General features: G+C 44.2%; 1 protein-coding gene across 9 annotated transcripts in view; it reads right to left on the bottom strand.

Moving 5' to 3' along the window:
- LOC121535208 (astrotactin-1) overlaps positions 1 to 16,263 on the bottom strand; it is a 304,191-nt gene that overhangs the window by 230,466 nt on the left and 57,462 nt on the right. For 6 of the 9 annotated variants that reach the window (XM_041842034.1, XM_041842037.1, XM_041842035.1 and 3 more), the window contains exon 3: positions 7,767 to 8,166. In XM_041842034.1, coding sequence (XP_041697968.1) covers positions 7,767 to 8,166 — 400 coding nt within the window. The remainder of the gene's footprint in view (positions 1 to 7,766; positions 8,167 to 16,263) is intronic. The other 3 variants (XM_041842036.1, XM_041842039.1, XM_041842042.1) reach the window with 1 other exon arrangement.

Here is a 16,263-nt window from a genome sequence, read left to right as displayed (position 1 = left end):
GGGTCATTGTCCATTTGGAAGAACCATTTGCGACCAAGCTGTAACTTCCTGACTGATGTCTTGAGATGTTGCTTCAATATATCCACATCATTTTCCTTCCTCATGATGATCTATTTTGTGAAGTGCACCAGTCCCTCCTGCAGCAAAGCACCCCCACAGCATGATGCTGGCACCCCCGTGCTTCACGGTTGGGATGGTGTTCTTCGGCTTGCAAGGCACACCCTTTTACTCCAAACATAACGATGGTCATTATGGCCAAACAGTTATATTTTTGTTTAATCAGACCAGAGGACATTTCTCCAAAAAGTACGATCTTTGTCCCCATGTGCAGTTGCAAACCGTAGTCTGGCTTTTTTATGGCGGTTTTGGAGCAGTGGCTTCTTCCTTGCTGAGCAGGTTATGTCGATATAGGACTCGTTTTACTGTGGATGTAGATTTTTTATACTTTTGTACCTGTTTCCTCCAGCATCTTCACAAGGTCCTTTGCTGTTGTTCTGGGATTGATTTGCACTTTTCGCACCAAAGAACGTTCATCTCTAGGAGGCAGAACGCGTCTCCTTCCTGAGCGGTATGACGGCTGCGTGGTCCCATGGTGTTTATACTTGCATACTATTGTTTGTACAGATGAACATGGTACCTTCAGGTGTTTGGAAATTGCTCCCAAGGATGAACCAGATTTGTGGAGGTCTACAATTTTTTTCTGAGGTCTTGGCTGATTAATTTTGATTTTCCCATGATGTCAAGCAAAGAGGCACTGAGTTTGAAGGTAGGCCTTGAAATACATCCACAGGTACACCTCCAATTGACTCAAATTATGTCAATTAGCCTATCAGAAGCTTCTAAAGCCATGACATCATTGTCTGGAATTTTCCAAGCTGTTTAAAAGGCACAGTCAACTTAGTGTATGTAAACTTTTGACCCACTGGAATTGTGATACAGTTTACTATAAGTGAAATAATCTGTCTGTAAACAATTGTTGGAGAAAAAAAAAATTACATGACAAAGTGGATGTCCTAACCGACTTAAACTATAGTTTGTTAACAAGAAATGTGTGAAGTGGTTGAAAAACAAGTTTTAATGAAGTGTATGTAAACTTCCGACTTCAACTGTATCCTTATAGGGCTACATACTTTATCCCCTCTTCTTGTTTTTCCTACAGACTATAGCATTCACACAGAATAGCTACAGCCAGAACAAGTCAGTTTATAATACATAATTTCCTGTCACAACTAGACAACATTTCATTGGCTGGTGGGCTGGTATTTCTTCTGTCCACTACCAATAATATTGAGAGAGGCTTTTATTGAGGTAGTTTATTGCCTTATCTAAAGTAGTTTAGCACATGAAATTATTCAATTTCAATATCCTCCTGGGAGTTTCATTTAGTCTTCGAAACAAGACGCAATCTCAAAACCAATCAGCACAATCTAGAATGTCATTTCTTAAATTTGGAAAAGTATGCCTTGTGCTAATTGAAATTCTGTGGGTATTCCAAATCATTGCTGTTCATATTTCTCTGGGGGTGTTTTTAATTCTAAGGTCCACTGATTACAAATGAGGATATTTCCAAAGCAAATGATTGTGAATGAATGAGTACATTTAAAATAGCCAATAAGCCAAAAATGTGTATGATATTTGACTTAGACAATATTGAATGATTCTGAATAATTTATCTCTGATGCATTGTTTCTATTGTATTCCCTCCTATTGGAGGTAGACAGTGAAAACATACTGTAGCAAGAGTGATGAATATAAATAGTAGCAAAATAGAAGTAGAGTAATTACACGATTAGCTCTTTGGTCGTATGTAATATCCATTACACTATTACTGTAGCAGTTGCATGAGAGAATTACATCATTCCTACACTGCCAAAAACATTTGTTTGTGTTGGACCAAATTACTAAATTCTTTCTATAACCTTTAAGTTTAACTGATTAATTTAACTTCATGTGCATACATAAAGTTAACTGCCAAAATAAAGGAAACACTTGAGTAAATGAGGGATACAAAAGGGCTTTTCACACTGCATTGTTCTTCGCCCTAGGCTAACACTGGCCCTGGGCTAGCTAATCCCATATTTTTGTTAACCCTGGGCTAAGCTTTAGCCCTGGGCTAAGGATTCACAATTGTATCCAAGCCCAGGGCTAACGGACAAACACAACACACAACCAATGTTACATTCTATAGGCTGGTTTACAGTTGGTCTATCGACATGTCTGTCGACAGTTGTCGCAGTGACATCATAAACATTCTATTGTCGTCTGACATCAAACTTGTCGTTGTTGTTATGAAAAAGAAGCAACACAAAAATGACAGGTTGCATGACATCAGCAGCCTATTGGTACAAAATAGCATAACTGCTGTATTTTAACACCAATAAACCCATTAGTTTAATGTACATGTACATCTAGCAAACCAGGCAACAAAAAGCAACTTTGTAAACAATGTTTTGGTTAGTTTCTAGCTTGTTAGCTAGCTAGCGAGCTAGCTGGCATGCCAGTTCAAACAATTACCATATCATAGCTGACAACATCTTAACTTTAGCTAATGTTTATTCATTATTACAGGAAAATAAACTCACAACAAGATCCTTATTTACAAGTTAATGGTGAGCTAATTACAGAAAATAGCTTACGGTTGTGAGTGTGGCAAAATAAAAGCAGTGCATTCTACCAGATAATTTTAGAACTTGTGGTCTCAGTAACACATAATTAAAGAGCAGCAGTAAAAATAACAATAGCGAGGCTATATACAGGGGGTACCGGTACCGAGTCAATGTGCGGGGGATCGGTTAGTCGAGGTAATTGAGGAATATGGGGGGGGGATGCAAATAGTCTGGGTAGCCATTTCATTAGATGTTCAGGAGTTTTATTTATTTTATTTCACCTTTATTTAACCAGGTAAGCCAGCTGAGAACAAGTTCTCATTTACAACTGCGACCTGGCCAAGATAAAGCAAAGCAGTGCGGAAAAAACAACATCAACACAGAGTTACATATGGAATAAACAAAACGTACAGTCAATAACACAATAGAAAATCTATATACAGTGTGTGCAAATGTAGTATGTTATGGAGGTAAGGCAATAAATAGGCCATAGTGCAAAATAATTACAATTATAATTTAGTATTAACACTGGACAGTGATAGATGTGCAGAAGATGATGTGCAAATAGAGATACTGGGCTGCAAATGAGCAAAATAAATAACAATGTAAATAACAATATGGGGATGAGGTAGTTGGGTGGGCTAATTTCAGATGGGCTGTGTACAGGTGCAGTGATCGGTAAGCTGCTCTGACAACTGATGCTTAAAGATAGTGAGGGAGATAAGTGTCTACAGCTTCAGAGATTTTTGCAGTTCGTTCCAGTCATTTGCAGCAGAGAACTGGAAGGAATGGCGACCAAAGGAGGTGTTGTTGGCTTTGGGGATGACCAGTGAGATATACCTGCTCGAACGCATACTACAGGTGGGTGTTGCTATGGTGACCAATGAGCTAAGATAAGGCAGGGATTTGCCTAGAAGGGATTTATAGATGACCTGGAGCCAGTGGGTTTGGCAACGAATATGTAGTGAGGGCCAGCCAACGAGAGCGTACAGGTCACAATGGTGGGTAGTATATGGGGCTTTGGTGACAAAACGGATGGCACTGTGATAGACTGCATCCAATTTGCTGAGTAGAGTGTTGGAAGCTATTTTGTAAATTACATCGCAGAGTCAAGGATCGGTAGGATAGTCAGTTTTACGAGGGCATGTTTAGCCGCATGAGTGAAGGAGGCTTTGTTGCGAAATAGGAAGCCGATTCTAGATTTAACTTTGGATTGGAGATGCTTACTGTGAGTCTGGAAGGAGAGTTTACAGTCTAACCAGACACCTAGGTATTTGTATTTATCGATCACGGTTATTATATTGTTTAGGACCTTGAGCGTGGCTGAGGTACACCCATGACCAGCTCAGAAACCAGATTCCATAGCGGTGAAGGTACGGTGGGATTCTAAATGGTCGGTGATCTGTTTGTTAACTTGGCTTTCAAATACTTTCGAAAGGCAGGGCAGGATGGATATATGTCTGTAACAGTTTGGATCTAGAGTGTCACCCCCTTTGAAGAGGGGGATGACAGCGGCAGCTTTCCAATCTCTGGGGATCTCAGACGATACGAAAGAGAGGTTGAACAGGCTGGTGATAGGGGTTACGACAATTTCGGCGGCTAATTTTAGAAAGAAAGGTGATTTGTAGGGGTCCAGATTTTGCAGCTCTTTCAGAACATCAGCTATCTGAATTTGGGTGAAGGAGAAGCGGGGGGGCATGGGCATGTTGCAGCGGAGGGTGCAGAGCTGGTGGCCGGGGTAGGGGTAGCCATGTGGAAAGCATGGTCAGACGTAGCAAAATGCTTGTTGAAATTTTCGATTATTGTAGATTTATCGGTAGTGACAGTGTTTCCTAGTCTCAGTGCAGTGGGCAGCTGGGAGGAGGTGCGCTTATTCTCCATGGACTTTACAGTGTCCCAAAACTTTTTGGAGTTAGTGCTACAGGATGCAAATTTCTGTTTGAAAAAGTTAGCCTTTGCTTTCCTAACTGATTGTGTATATTGGTTCCTGACTTCCCTGAAAAGTTGCATATAGCGGGGGCTTTTTTGAATGGGGCATGCTTATTTAAGATGGAGAGGAAAGCACTTTTAAAAGAACAACCAGGCATCCTCTACTGACGGAATGAGGTCAATATCCATCCAGGATACCCGGGCCAGATCAATTAGAAAGGTCTGCACGCTGAAGTGTTTTAGGGAGCGTTTGACAGTGATGAGGGGTGGTCGTTTGACCGCGGACCCATTACGGACGCAGGCAATGAGGCAGTGATCGCTGAGATCCTGGTTGAAGACAGCGGAGGTGTATTTGAGGGTAAATTAGTCAGGATGATATCTATGAGGGTGCCCATGTTAACGGATTTAGGGTTGTACCTGTTAGGTTCCTTGATAATTTGTGTGAGATTGAGGGCATCTAGTTTAGATTGTAGGACGGCTGGGGTGTTAAGCATATCCCAGTTTAGGTCACCAAGCAATACGAACTCAATTCACATATGGTGTTCAGGGCACAGCTGGGGGCTGAGGGGGGTCTGTAGCAAGCGGCAACAGTGAGAGACTTATTTCTGGAAAGGTGGATTTTTAGAAGTAGAAGCTCAAACTGTTTGGGCACAGACCTGGATAGTATGATAGAGCTCTGCAGGCTATCTCTACAGTAGATTGCAACTCCGCCCCCTTTGGCAGTTCTATCTAGACTAAAAATGTTGTAGTTGGGAATGGACATTTCAGAATCTTTGGTGGCCTTCCTAAGCCAGGATTCAGACACTGCGAGAACATCAGGGTTGGCTGAGTGTGCTAACGCAGTGAATAACTCAAACTTAGGGAGGAGGCTTCTGATGTTAACATGCAAGAAACCAAGGCTTTTGCGATTACAGAAGTCAACAAATGATAGCGCCTGGGGAGCAGGAGTGATACTGGGGGCTACAGGGCCTGGGTTAACCTCTACATCACCAGAGGAACAGAGGAGGAGAATAAGGATACGGCTAAAGGCTTTAAGAACTGGTCTTCTAGTGCGTTGGGTACAGAGAAAACAAGGGGCCGATTTCTGGGCGTTGTAGAATAAATTCAGGGCATTATGTACAGACAAGGATATGGAAGGATATACAGTGGTGTAAACCTAAGCGTTGGGTAAAGATTAAAGAGATAGCATCACTGGAGGCACCGATTGAGCCGGTCTTCGCATGTGTGAGGGGTGGGACAAAGGATCTATCTGAGACAGGTTGAGCAGGACTGGGGGCTCTACATTGATAAAGTACAGTTAGAACTAACCGAAACGGCAATAGGCAAGGCATATTGACATGGGAGATAGGCATAAAGCAGTCACAGGTGTTATTCGAGAGAGCTAAGACAACAGCTGGTAATGGCGGCGAAAGTTTGAGCTGAGGCTAAACAGATCAACAGGATAGGGTACCGTATAAAGGAACAGTCCAGCAGGCATCAGCTGTGTAGCAGAGTGATCATAAGGTCCAGTGAACAGCAATAAGTACGTCCGGGAGCAGTTCAGTGGCTGCTACGCTACAGGCACGGCTGTTGATTGCGTGTGCTAGCGGGCCGGGGCTAGCAGATGGATCTTCATGGTCGTCGCAACGGGTTGCAGGAAAGTGAGATTGAGAAATATATACGAAAAATACAAAAGCTGTTGTAGAAGCTGTTTAGAAGCCTCTTGGACCAAGACTTGGCGCTCCGGTACCGCTTGCCGTGCGGTAGCAGAGAGAACAGTCTATGACTAGGGTGGCTGGAGTCTTTGACAATTTGTAGGGTGTTCCTCTGACACCGCCTGGTATAGTGGTCCTGGATGGCAGGAAGCTTGGGCCGTGTACTGGGCCGTACGCACTACCCTCTGTAGTGCCTTGCGGTAAGAGTCCATAAAACGGCAGTCATCCCCTCCGGCGCCATTGAGCATGTTACATTCTTTCTGTAGTCCAGCAGGGGCATTTAATTTGAGCCCTACCCACACCTGCGACGTTCAGGCCATGCCCGAACCCAAAATCAGAAATACAGTAACTTCCTCTGTTAGTTAGATGCTTGTCTTTGTCTGTCCCCCGCTGCTCACTGCCCCTGCTCTGCGTGTGAAAGTAACCATAGCAACAGCTCTGCTTTGTGCTGCTCCTCCTCGAGTGATAGAGCAGCTGTTAGCTAGCAGCTGTTAGCTACCTACTTTTCGTCACTCGAGACTCCGACAAAACTCATGGACAATTATTATAATAATCTCTCCTGCTCACTCAGAAAATGTTTTGGTCTCTGGGGTAGCCTAAACAAGAGTGGCAGGCATCACGAGCGTATGTAAATTAAGTGGAAGTGCAGATTTTGTGTGCAGGGTTAGACACTGAAAAGTCTGTGCTAACCCTGCCCTGTCCTGGGCTAAGGTCGGCGCTAGCCCACTTTAGAATGTGCAAGTGTGAACACTCACTTAGCTCCGGGCTAAAATCTCTCTTAGCCCAGGCTAAGGAGGCTCTTAGCCCTGGGCTAAGTGCAGTATAAATGCAGCTAAAGTACACTTAAAGCAGGTGGTTAAGCAATTCATTAAGCAATTAATATCCCATCATGCTTAGGGTCATGTATAAAAATGCCCAGTTGCCCATTATTGGCTAGAAGAAGAGATCTCAGTGACTTTGAAAGAAGGGTCTCAAAGGAGCATAGGTGTGTGTGTGTGTGTGTGTGTGTGTGTGTGTGTGTGTGTGTGTGTGTGTGTGTCTGTCTCAGTCACCAGTCAGATATCAACCAAATTGAACACTTATGGGAGATTCTGGATCGGCATCTGACACAGCGTTTTCCACCACGAATTTCTCGTGGAAGAATAATGTCGCATCCCAGATACTTGTAGAATCTATGCCAAGGCGCATTGAAGCTGTTCTGGCGGATCGTGGTGGCCCAACATCCTATTAAGATGCTTTATGTTGGGGTTTCCTGTATTTTGGCAGATATCTGTACTGCACCTGCTATGTAAACATTTTTTTGGTTCTTGCTCAAACCACAAGAGTTGAATGAGAAGCAGTATGGCACATGTAACCTTGCTCATTTATGTGTTGGTATAAAGAACAGAGCAACGGGTTCAACCCAGTGTAAGAGTGTGTGTTTGTGTGTGTGTGTGTGTGTGTGTGTATATGTGTGTGTGTGTGTGTGTGTGTGTGTGTGTGTGTGTGTGTGTGTGTGTGCGTGTGTGCGTGTGCGTGCGTGGGTGCTTGTACTTACACTCACCAGGTGTGAGGTCCATGCTGGCCTTGTCATTGCAGCCCTGAAGGGAGTCCAGGGTGCGTGTGACCTGGCTGGCAAAGTCCTCTCCTCCGTTCATGCACTCTCTCTGCAGGTGGTGTCTCAGGTCAGTGATGTCATACTCGTATCCATCCAGGATGGGCGTCTCTCGGATGCTGAGCGTGCCGCTGGAATTGTGACCCTGGCCCCTGGAGTTTCTCAGGCTCTCCCTGGCCTGGCCTCCCATCAGCACCGAAGGGATGTAGTGTATCTCATTGGCTGCCTCGGCGCTGGCGCTCTTCTGGGGCTGGGGCACACGGCGGCGTTTGCACCACCGCCTGCGCGTGTAGAGGATAAGGACCAGGCACAGAATGGACAGCAGCAAGGCAATCATGCCTCCCTGTGAACGAACACAAGGGAAAGGAGAAGGATGAATGCTCTCAACTAAGAACTCCCCAAAGTCCCCAAACCCATGCAGTTAGATTTGTCAAAAGACTACTAGTGCATAGCAGAGATCCTTGAGGAAAAAACAATAGATCTCAACAATGTCAAGAAAACATTAAACAAACTCAATATCCATATCATCACAGTATACCGTATACCGGGGTATTTGGAAATAGCTATGGGATGGTTTTTCAATACCCTTAATACTGTTGAAACCATTTATTTTAAGTTTCAATAAATTGTCATATTTGTAGCTACTTTTTAAGTAAATACCTGCAGTCAACTTGTGCAATACGTTAGGAGATAAAGCTGATCACGATCTTCATTTCACCTGTCATATTATTTTACATTATGAAGCTGTTCGTAGTTCCCCAGAACAGTTGAGACAGTCACGTGTTTGTTTGTAAATAACACAAAAGGAGAAAGCGGGAGCAGGTGAGTCCAGCTGTATATTGACAGGGGTCCATTTTATATTAAAAGCCAATAGTGTTTTTTTGCTTCAATAGAGTGGCCAGGGACGTGCAACTATAGAAAATACATTAATGCAACACATTCGGCAGAAAATTTTTCATTTTCATAAGATGACAACAGAATTACAATGCTATTTGGCTGGCAGCCACAAAAGTAAATGAACTTACAATGAAAAAGTATGGTATTTTTTGCAAAAACGATGCATGGCCATCATATTTCTAATGTTTATCATAGAAAGAATGTAGCCAGCTACATTTCCTAATGTTTTGCTTAAAGTTAATCTTTGCATAAGTTGTTTGCCTATTTGGCATAGTAAAGGACATTAATAAATCATGCCTTAATATAGGTCACTTATGCAGCAAATCTGTAGGCACAATGTTAAGGGGGAATGGAAGTTAGTTTTTTTTTGCTTTCAAAGTCAATGAACTACTCCAAACTAGTCTAGTTTAGATTGAAATAACGCAGAAAGATAACTAGGCCACAGAGTTACATTGTTTTCCATAAGTAAAGTTTTGTTTTTCAGAAGGAGCTCTATTTTGGTGGCCTCTGGTACATCCTAATGCCTTGATTCTATCCAAAATACACAACAAAATGATTGAATATGTTGTGGTGTTGAGTAGAAAGACATGACTTTACAATTAAAATTACTGAAAATGTATGAATTCAATGTATTGATAGTTGTTTTGGATATTGTCTAGGCGTAGGTCTAGGCCTAAAGTGCCTTCAGAAAGTATTCACACCCATTGACTTTTTCCAAATGTTGTTGTATTACAGCCCAAATTTTAAAACTATTAAATTGATATTGTTTTGTCACAGGCCTACACACAATACCCCATAATGTCAGAGTGGAATTATGTTTTTTGAAATGTTTACAAATTAATAAAACATTTAAAGCTGAAATGTCTTGAGTCAATAAGTATTCATCCCCTTTGTTATGGCAAGCCTAAATAAGTTCATGAGTAAAAATGTGCTTAACAAGTCACTTAATAAGTTGTATGGATTCACTCTGTGTGCAATAATAGTGTTTAACACATACAATTATATGTAAGGTCCCTCAGTCGAGCAGTACATTTCAAACACACATTCAACCACAAAGACCAGGGAGGTTTTCCAATGCCTCATTGGTAAAAAAAAAAAAAAAAAGCAGACATTGAATATCCTTCTGAGCATGGTGAAGTTATTAATTACACTTTGGATGATGTATCAATAAACCCAGTCACTACAAAGATACAAGCGTCCTTCCTAACTCAGTTGCCGGAGAGGAAGGACACCGCTCAGGGATTTCACCATGAGGCAAATGGTGACTTTAAAACAGTTACAGAGTTGAATGGCTGTGATAGGAGAAAATTGAGGATGGATCAACAACATTGTAGTTACTCCACAATACTAACCAAATTGACAGAGTGAAAAGAAGGAAGCCTGTACAGAATACAAATATTACAAAACATGGATCCTGTTTGCAACAAGGCACTAAAGTAATACTGCAAAAAATTTGGCAAAGCAATTAACCTTTTGTCCTGAATACAAAGTGTTATGTTTGGGACAAATCCAATACAACACATTACTGAGTACCACTCTCCATATTTTCAAGCATAGTGGTGGCTGCATCATGTTATGGGTATGCTTGTAAACGTTATGGACTGGGGAGTTTTTCAGAATAAAAAAGAAACTGAATGGAACTAAGCACAGACAAAATCCTAGAGAAAATCCTGGTTTTTCCACCAGACACTGGGAGATTAATTCACCTTTCAGCAGGACAATAACCTAAAATACAAGGCCAAATCTACACTGGAGTTGCTTATCAAGAAGACAGTGAATGTTCCTGAGTGGCCGAGTTACAGTTTTGACTTAAATCTATGGCAAGACTTGAAAATGGTTGTCTAGCAATGATCAACAACCAATTTGACAGAGCTTGAAGTATTTTGAAAAGAATGATGGGCAAATATTGTACAATCCAGGTGTGCAAAGCTCTTAGAGACTTACCCAGAAAGACTCACAACTGTAATCGCTGCCAAGAGTGATTCTAACATGTATTGACTCAGGGGTGTGAATACTTATGTAAATTAGATATTTCTGTATTTAATTTTGTTATTATTGGGTTTTGTGTGTAGATGGGTGAGAAAAAAAGGCTGTAACACAACAAAATGTGTAATAGGTCAAGGGGTATGAATACTTTATGAAGGCACAGTATATGATCAGGTCTATTTCCTATATAAGATAAACTTTTTAACATTAAACAAATTTTCTCCTGAGATTAAATTCATATTTACAGTTTTACTGCAAGATATGAATTGTCACAATGATGTTTGTTCTTCAAATAGTGTATTTTATTGGCTCTGCTACTGTGGACACTTAGGGTAAGGAAACCAATGTGTAATTTTGTAATTTGGGTGAAGTATCCCTTTAACAGTTTGGCCTGTCAATCAATCACTATGGGTGGGATTGTCAGGGAAGGGGGCAGGATGTTTGTGAGTCACAGAGTCAGTAAGGTTTTAGACCTGTCAATCAATCACTGTGGGTGGGACTTAGGGCTGCACGATTCATCACATTTTAATCGAAATTGCGATATTGACAGGTGCAATATACATATCGCAAGAGGCTGCAATTTTTTTTTTTAACGTAATGTCAATTTTTATAGTTTGCTCGTTTGTCATCTCTTCCTCTCCCTCTTGATGCGGCTGCTTCCCAGGACCCACACACAACAAGCCCAGCCCCCTGTCACTCAAGCAGGCAGCACAGTTCGCTGTTAGATTCCCTCACTCACTCAAGTCAGTCTGAGTCTGCATGCTTTTCTGTTAGCTAGGTCAATGCATGCAGCTAACAAACAAGAACAATGCTGCGATCAACTTTGCTTTTTCATATAAATCCATGTTTTCTGTATTATACTATTAGTTTGTGTATCTTTCTCTCTGCACAACGCTAGTTAGTTAGTCTTAGCAAGCTCCACATGTGCTTAACATTTTTTATTTGTCGCTAATGCTAATCGCTAACAAGCTAGCTGGCTAGCTAAATGCAATGAGCTATCAAACATTATAGAGCTAGGGGGCAAATCTGGCTAGCAAACATTAGCTCTAATACAGGCTGCTACCAGTGGTGGTGTCAGGATGTTGTTTGTGCAACTACATGTTTTGAATCAGAGAGGAATAGGCGAAGCGCATTCTAAAATCTTTGTCTAACATCTACCGGTATTCAAATGTAATTAGGATCCTCTGGGAAAGACTAACCAACACTTTGGTTCCTACCATGTCACAAAAACTCCTACTGTACCTGGCTTTTTCATTCATTGTCATGCTAAACAACACCAACCATGGAATTAGAATAATAATTATATTTCTTTGATTTCAACAGTACAAGTATTTTTTTAATTGCAATATTTGGTTGAAAAATCACTATTCGTTTTTTCTTGCCCATATCACTTAGCTCTACTTTGAGGGAAGGCAGTAGATTAGTAGTAGTCAGAAAAACTAGTCCATTCTACTCTTTCAATTTCATTTATTGTGGAAAAAACAAAATCTAGTCTTTCAATTTAGTTTATTTTTTCTAAAAACCTTAGAAAAAAGGATGCGTTCTGTTAAGTAAACATGGATTCCCTGTTGAGAAACAATATAGAATGGTTTTACAAATGCAACCCCACTGTGCATCCCCACTTTTATACAGTCAGGCGGCCATTAATAGACCTATAGTTATGATTGAAGAATGAAGCAGGTGTTAAACATGGGCTTTGATACATAGAAACTGCAGTTGACTACTCCATTGTCGACACTTTAATCAAATCAGTACACCTACAGTGGGGAGAACAAGAAAATCACATTGTATGATTTTTAAGTAATTAATTAGCATTTTATTGCATGACGTAAGTATTTGATCACCTACCAACCAGTAAGAATTCCGGCTCTCACAGACCTGCTATTTTTTCTTTAAGAAGCCCTCCTGTTCTCCACCTATTACCTGTATTAACTGCACCTGTTTGAACTCGTTACCTGTATAAAAGACACCTGTCCACACACTCAATCAAACAGACTCCAACCTCTCCACAATGGCCAAGACCAGAGAGCTGTGTAAGGACATCAGGGATAAAATTGTAGACCTGCACAAGGCTGGGATGGGCTACAGGACAATAGGCAAGCAGCTTGGTGAGAAGCCAACAACTGTTGGCACAATTATTAGAAAATGGAAGAAGTTCAAGATGACGGTCAATCACCCTCGGTCTGGGGCTCCATGCAAGATCTCACCTCGTGGGGCATCAATGATCATGAGGAAGGTGAGGGATCAGCCCAGAACTACACGGCACGACCTGGTCAATGACGTGAAGAGAGCTGGGACCACAGTCTCAAAGAAAACCATTAGTAACACACTATGCCGTCATGGATTCAAATCCTGCAGCGCACGCAAGGTCTCCCTGCTCAAGCCAGCGCATGTCCAGGCCAGTCTGAAGTTTGCCAATGACCATCTGGATGATCCAGAAGAGGAATGGGAGAAGGTCATGTGGTCTGATGAGACAAAAATAGAACTTTTTGGTCTAAACTCCACTCGCCATGTTTGGAGGAAGAAGAAGGATGAGTACAACCCCAAGAACACCATCCCAACCATGAAGCATGGAGGTGGAAACATCATTCTTTGGGGATGCTTTTCTGCAAAGGGGACAGGACGACTGCACCGTATTGAGGGGAGGATGGATGGGGCCATGTATCATGAGATCTTGGCCAACAACCTCCTTCCCTCAGTAAGAGCATTGAAGATGGGTCGTGGCTGGGTCTTCCAGCATGACAACGACCCGAAACACACAGCCAGGGCAACTAAGGAGTGGCTCCGTAAGAAGCATCTCAAGGTCCTGGAGTGGCCTAGCCAGTCTCCAGACCTGAACCCAATAGAAAATCTTTGGAGGGAGCTGAAAGTCTGTATTGCCCAGCGACAGCCCCGAAACCTGAAGGATCTGGAGAAGGTCTGTATGGAGGAGTGGGCCAAAATCCCTGATGCAGTGCGTGCAAACCTGGTCAAGTCCTACAGGAAACGTATGATCTCTGTAATTGCAAACAAAGGTTTCTGTACCAAATATTAAGTTCTGCTTTTCTGATGTATCAAATACTTATGTCATGCAATAAAATGCAAATTAATTACTTAAAAATCATACAATGTGATTTTCTGGGTTTTTGTTTTAGATTCCGTCTCTCGCAGTTGAAGTGTACCTATGATACAAATTACAGACCTCTACATGCTTTGTAAGTAGGAAAACTTGCAAAATCGGCAGTGTATCAAACACTTGTTCTCCCCACTGTATATCAATATCTTTAATAATACTATATAAACATCATGAAATTAGCTTTCATAACCTTCAATCTGTTTTATTTTATCATATTTTGGACCAGAATGTCACGATCGTCGTAGGAGTGAGTAGACCAAGGCGCAGCGTGTGAAACAAACATGACTTTAATTAGTTAAAGTATACCAAACAAAACACGACTCGTGAAGTCCATGGTAAACAAATACCGACACGGAACAAAAACCCACAAACACAAAGTGAAACACAGACAGTTAAATATGGCTCCCAATCAGAGACAACCAGCCGACAGCTGACACTCGTTGCCTCTGATTGGGAGTCACACAGGCAAACATAGAAACAGACAACCTAGAACACCCAACATAGAAACAGAACACATAGAATGAACACACCCTGGCTCAACATAATGAGTCCCAGAGCCAGGGTGTGACAGTACCCTAAAAGGCGCGGACTGCGACCGCGCCTCAACTAAAGCAAAACAGGGGAGGGCTGGGCGGGCATACCTCCTCGGCGGCGGTTCTGCCTCCGGCCTTGACCACCACCCTCCAATGAACCCCCCATAGCGCCCCTGGTCCAGTCTGGCTCCGCTGGCTGGAGCTGACCTGGACGTAGCAGGAGCGATAGGCTTCAGCTTCTTAGTGGAGCAGTTGAGCGGTACCTGAATTGGCACCGATGACCCAGGCACGGGTTGTGCCGGACTGACGACTCGCACCCCTGGCTTGGTGCGAGTGGCAGGAACGGGCCGGGCCGGGCTGGCGACGCGCACCGTAGACTTGGTGCGAGTGGCAGGAACAGGCCGGACCGGGCTGGCGACGCGCACCGTAGACTTGGTGCGTGGAGCAGGGACAGGCCGGGCCGGGCTGGCGACGCACCCCGTAGGCTTGGTGCGTGGAGCAGGGACAGGCCGGGCTGGGCTGACGACGCACACCGTAGGCTTGGTGCGTGGAGCAGGGACAGGCCGGACAGGGCTGGCGACGCACACCGTAGGCTTGGTGCGTGGAGCAGGGACAGGCCGGGCAGGGCTGGCGACGCACACCGTAGGCTTGGTGCGTGGAGCAGGAACAGGCCGGGCTGGGCTGGCGACGCACACCGTAGGTTTGGTGCGTGGAGCAGGGACAGGCCGGGCTGGGCTGTCGACGCACACCGTAGGCTTGGTGCGTGGAGCAGGGACAGGCCGGGCAGGGCTGGCGACGCACACCGTAGGCTTGGTGCGTGGAGCAGGGACAGGCCGGACAGGGCTGGCGACGCACACCGTAGGCTTGGTGCGTGGAGCAGGGACAGGCCGGGCTGGGCTGGCGACGCACACCGTAGGCTTGGTGCGTGGAGCAGGGACAGGCCGGACTGGGCTGGCGACGCACACCGTAGGCTTGGTGCGTGGAGCAGGAACAGGCCGGACCGTACTGGGAACACACACCACTGGCCTTAAACGGGGATCAGGAACGGGCCGGACCGGACTGGCAATACACCTCAGTACCTCTCGCCGTGCCTCTACAACTTCCTTCCCTCCTCTCGCCAATGGCTCCCGTAACCCGGTGGCCTTCTCTCTCGTCTCCCATTTCGCCCTGTGGCAGCCTCTTGCTGCCCAGTCGCCCATGCCGTGTGCCCCCTAAAAATTATTGGGGGGTGCCTCTCGTCCGTCCGGCGATGGCACTGCTGACGCCGCTGCTCCTCTCTCGCCAGGGCCTTAATCCTACCCCAAGGTCCCTTGCCCCCGAGCATGTCCTCCCAGGACCACACTTTGCCCACCTGGGCCATCGCCAGCCTCTCCATCTCCTTTCCTGGCGCTTCCTCCCATGTCCAGTCTGCCTGCTCCTGGACACGCTGCTTGGTCCTTTTACGGTGGGTTTTTCTGTCACGATCGTCGTAGGAGTGAGTAGACCAAGGCGCAGCGTGTGAAACAAACATGACTTTAATGTCCGGGGGTTTCTTCGGATGGGGCCACAGTGTCTCCGGACCGCTCCTGTCTCAGCCTCCAGTATTTATGCTGCAGTAGTTTATGTGTCGGGGGGCTGGGGTTAGTTGGTTATACCTGGAGTACTTCTCCTGTCTTATCCAGTGTCCTGTGTGAATTTAAGTATGCTCTCTCTAATTCTCTCGTTCTCTCTTTCTCTCTGAGAACCTGAGCCCTAGGACCATACGTCAGGACTACCGGGCATGCTGACACCTTGCTGTCCCCAGTCCGCCTGGCCTTGCTGCTATTCCAGTTTCAACTGTTCTGCCTGCGGTTACGAAACCCCTACCTGTCCCAGACCTGCTGTTTTCAACTCTTAATGATCGGCTATGAAAAGCCAACTGAGAGACCTG

The sequence above is a fragment of the Coregonus clupeaformis genome, chromosome 21, assembly GCF_020615455.1.
Source record: "Coregonus clupeaformis isolate EN_2021a chromosome 21, ASM2061545v1, whole genome shotgun sequence".
NCBI lineage: Eukaryota > Metazoa > Chordata > Actinopteri > Salmoniformes > Salmonidae > Coregonus > Coregonus clupeaformis.
This window is presented reverse-complemented; position numbering and strand designations above follow the sequence as displayed.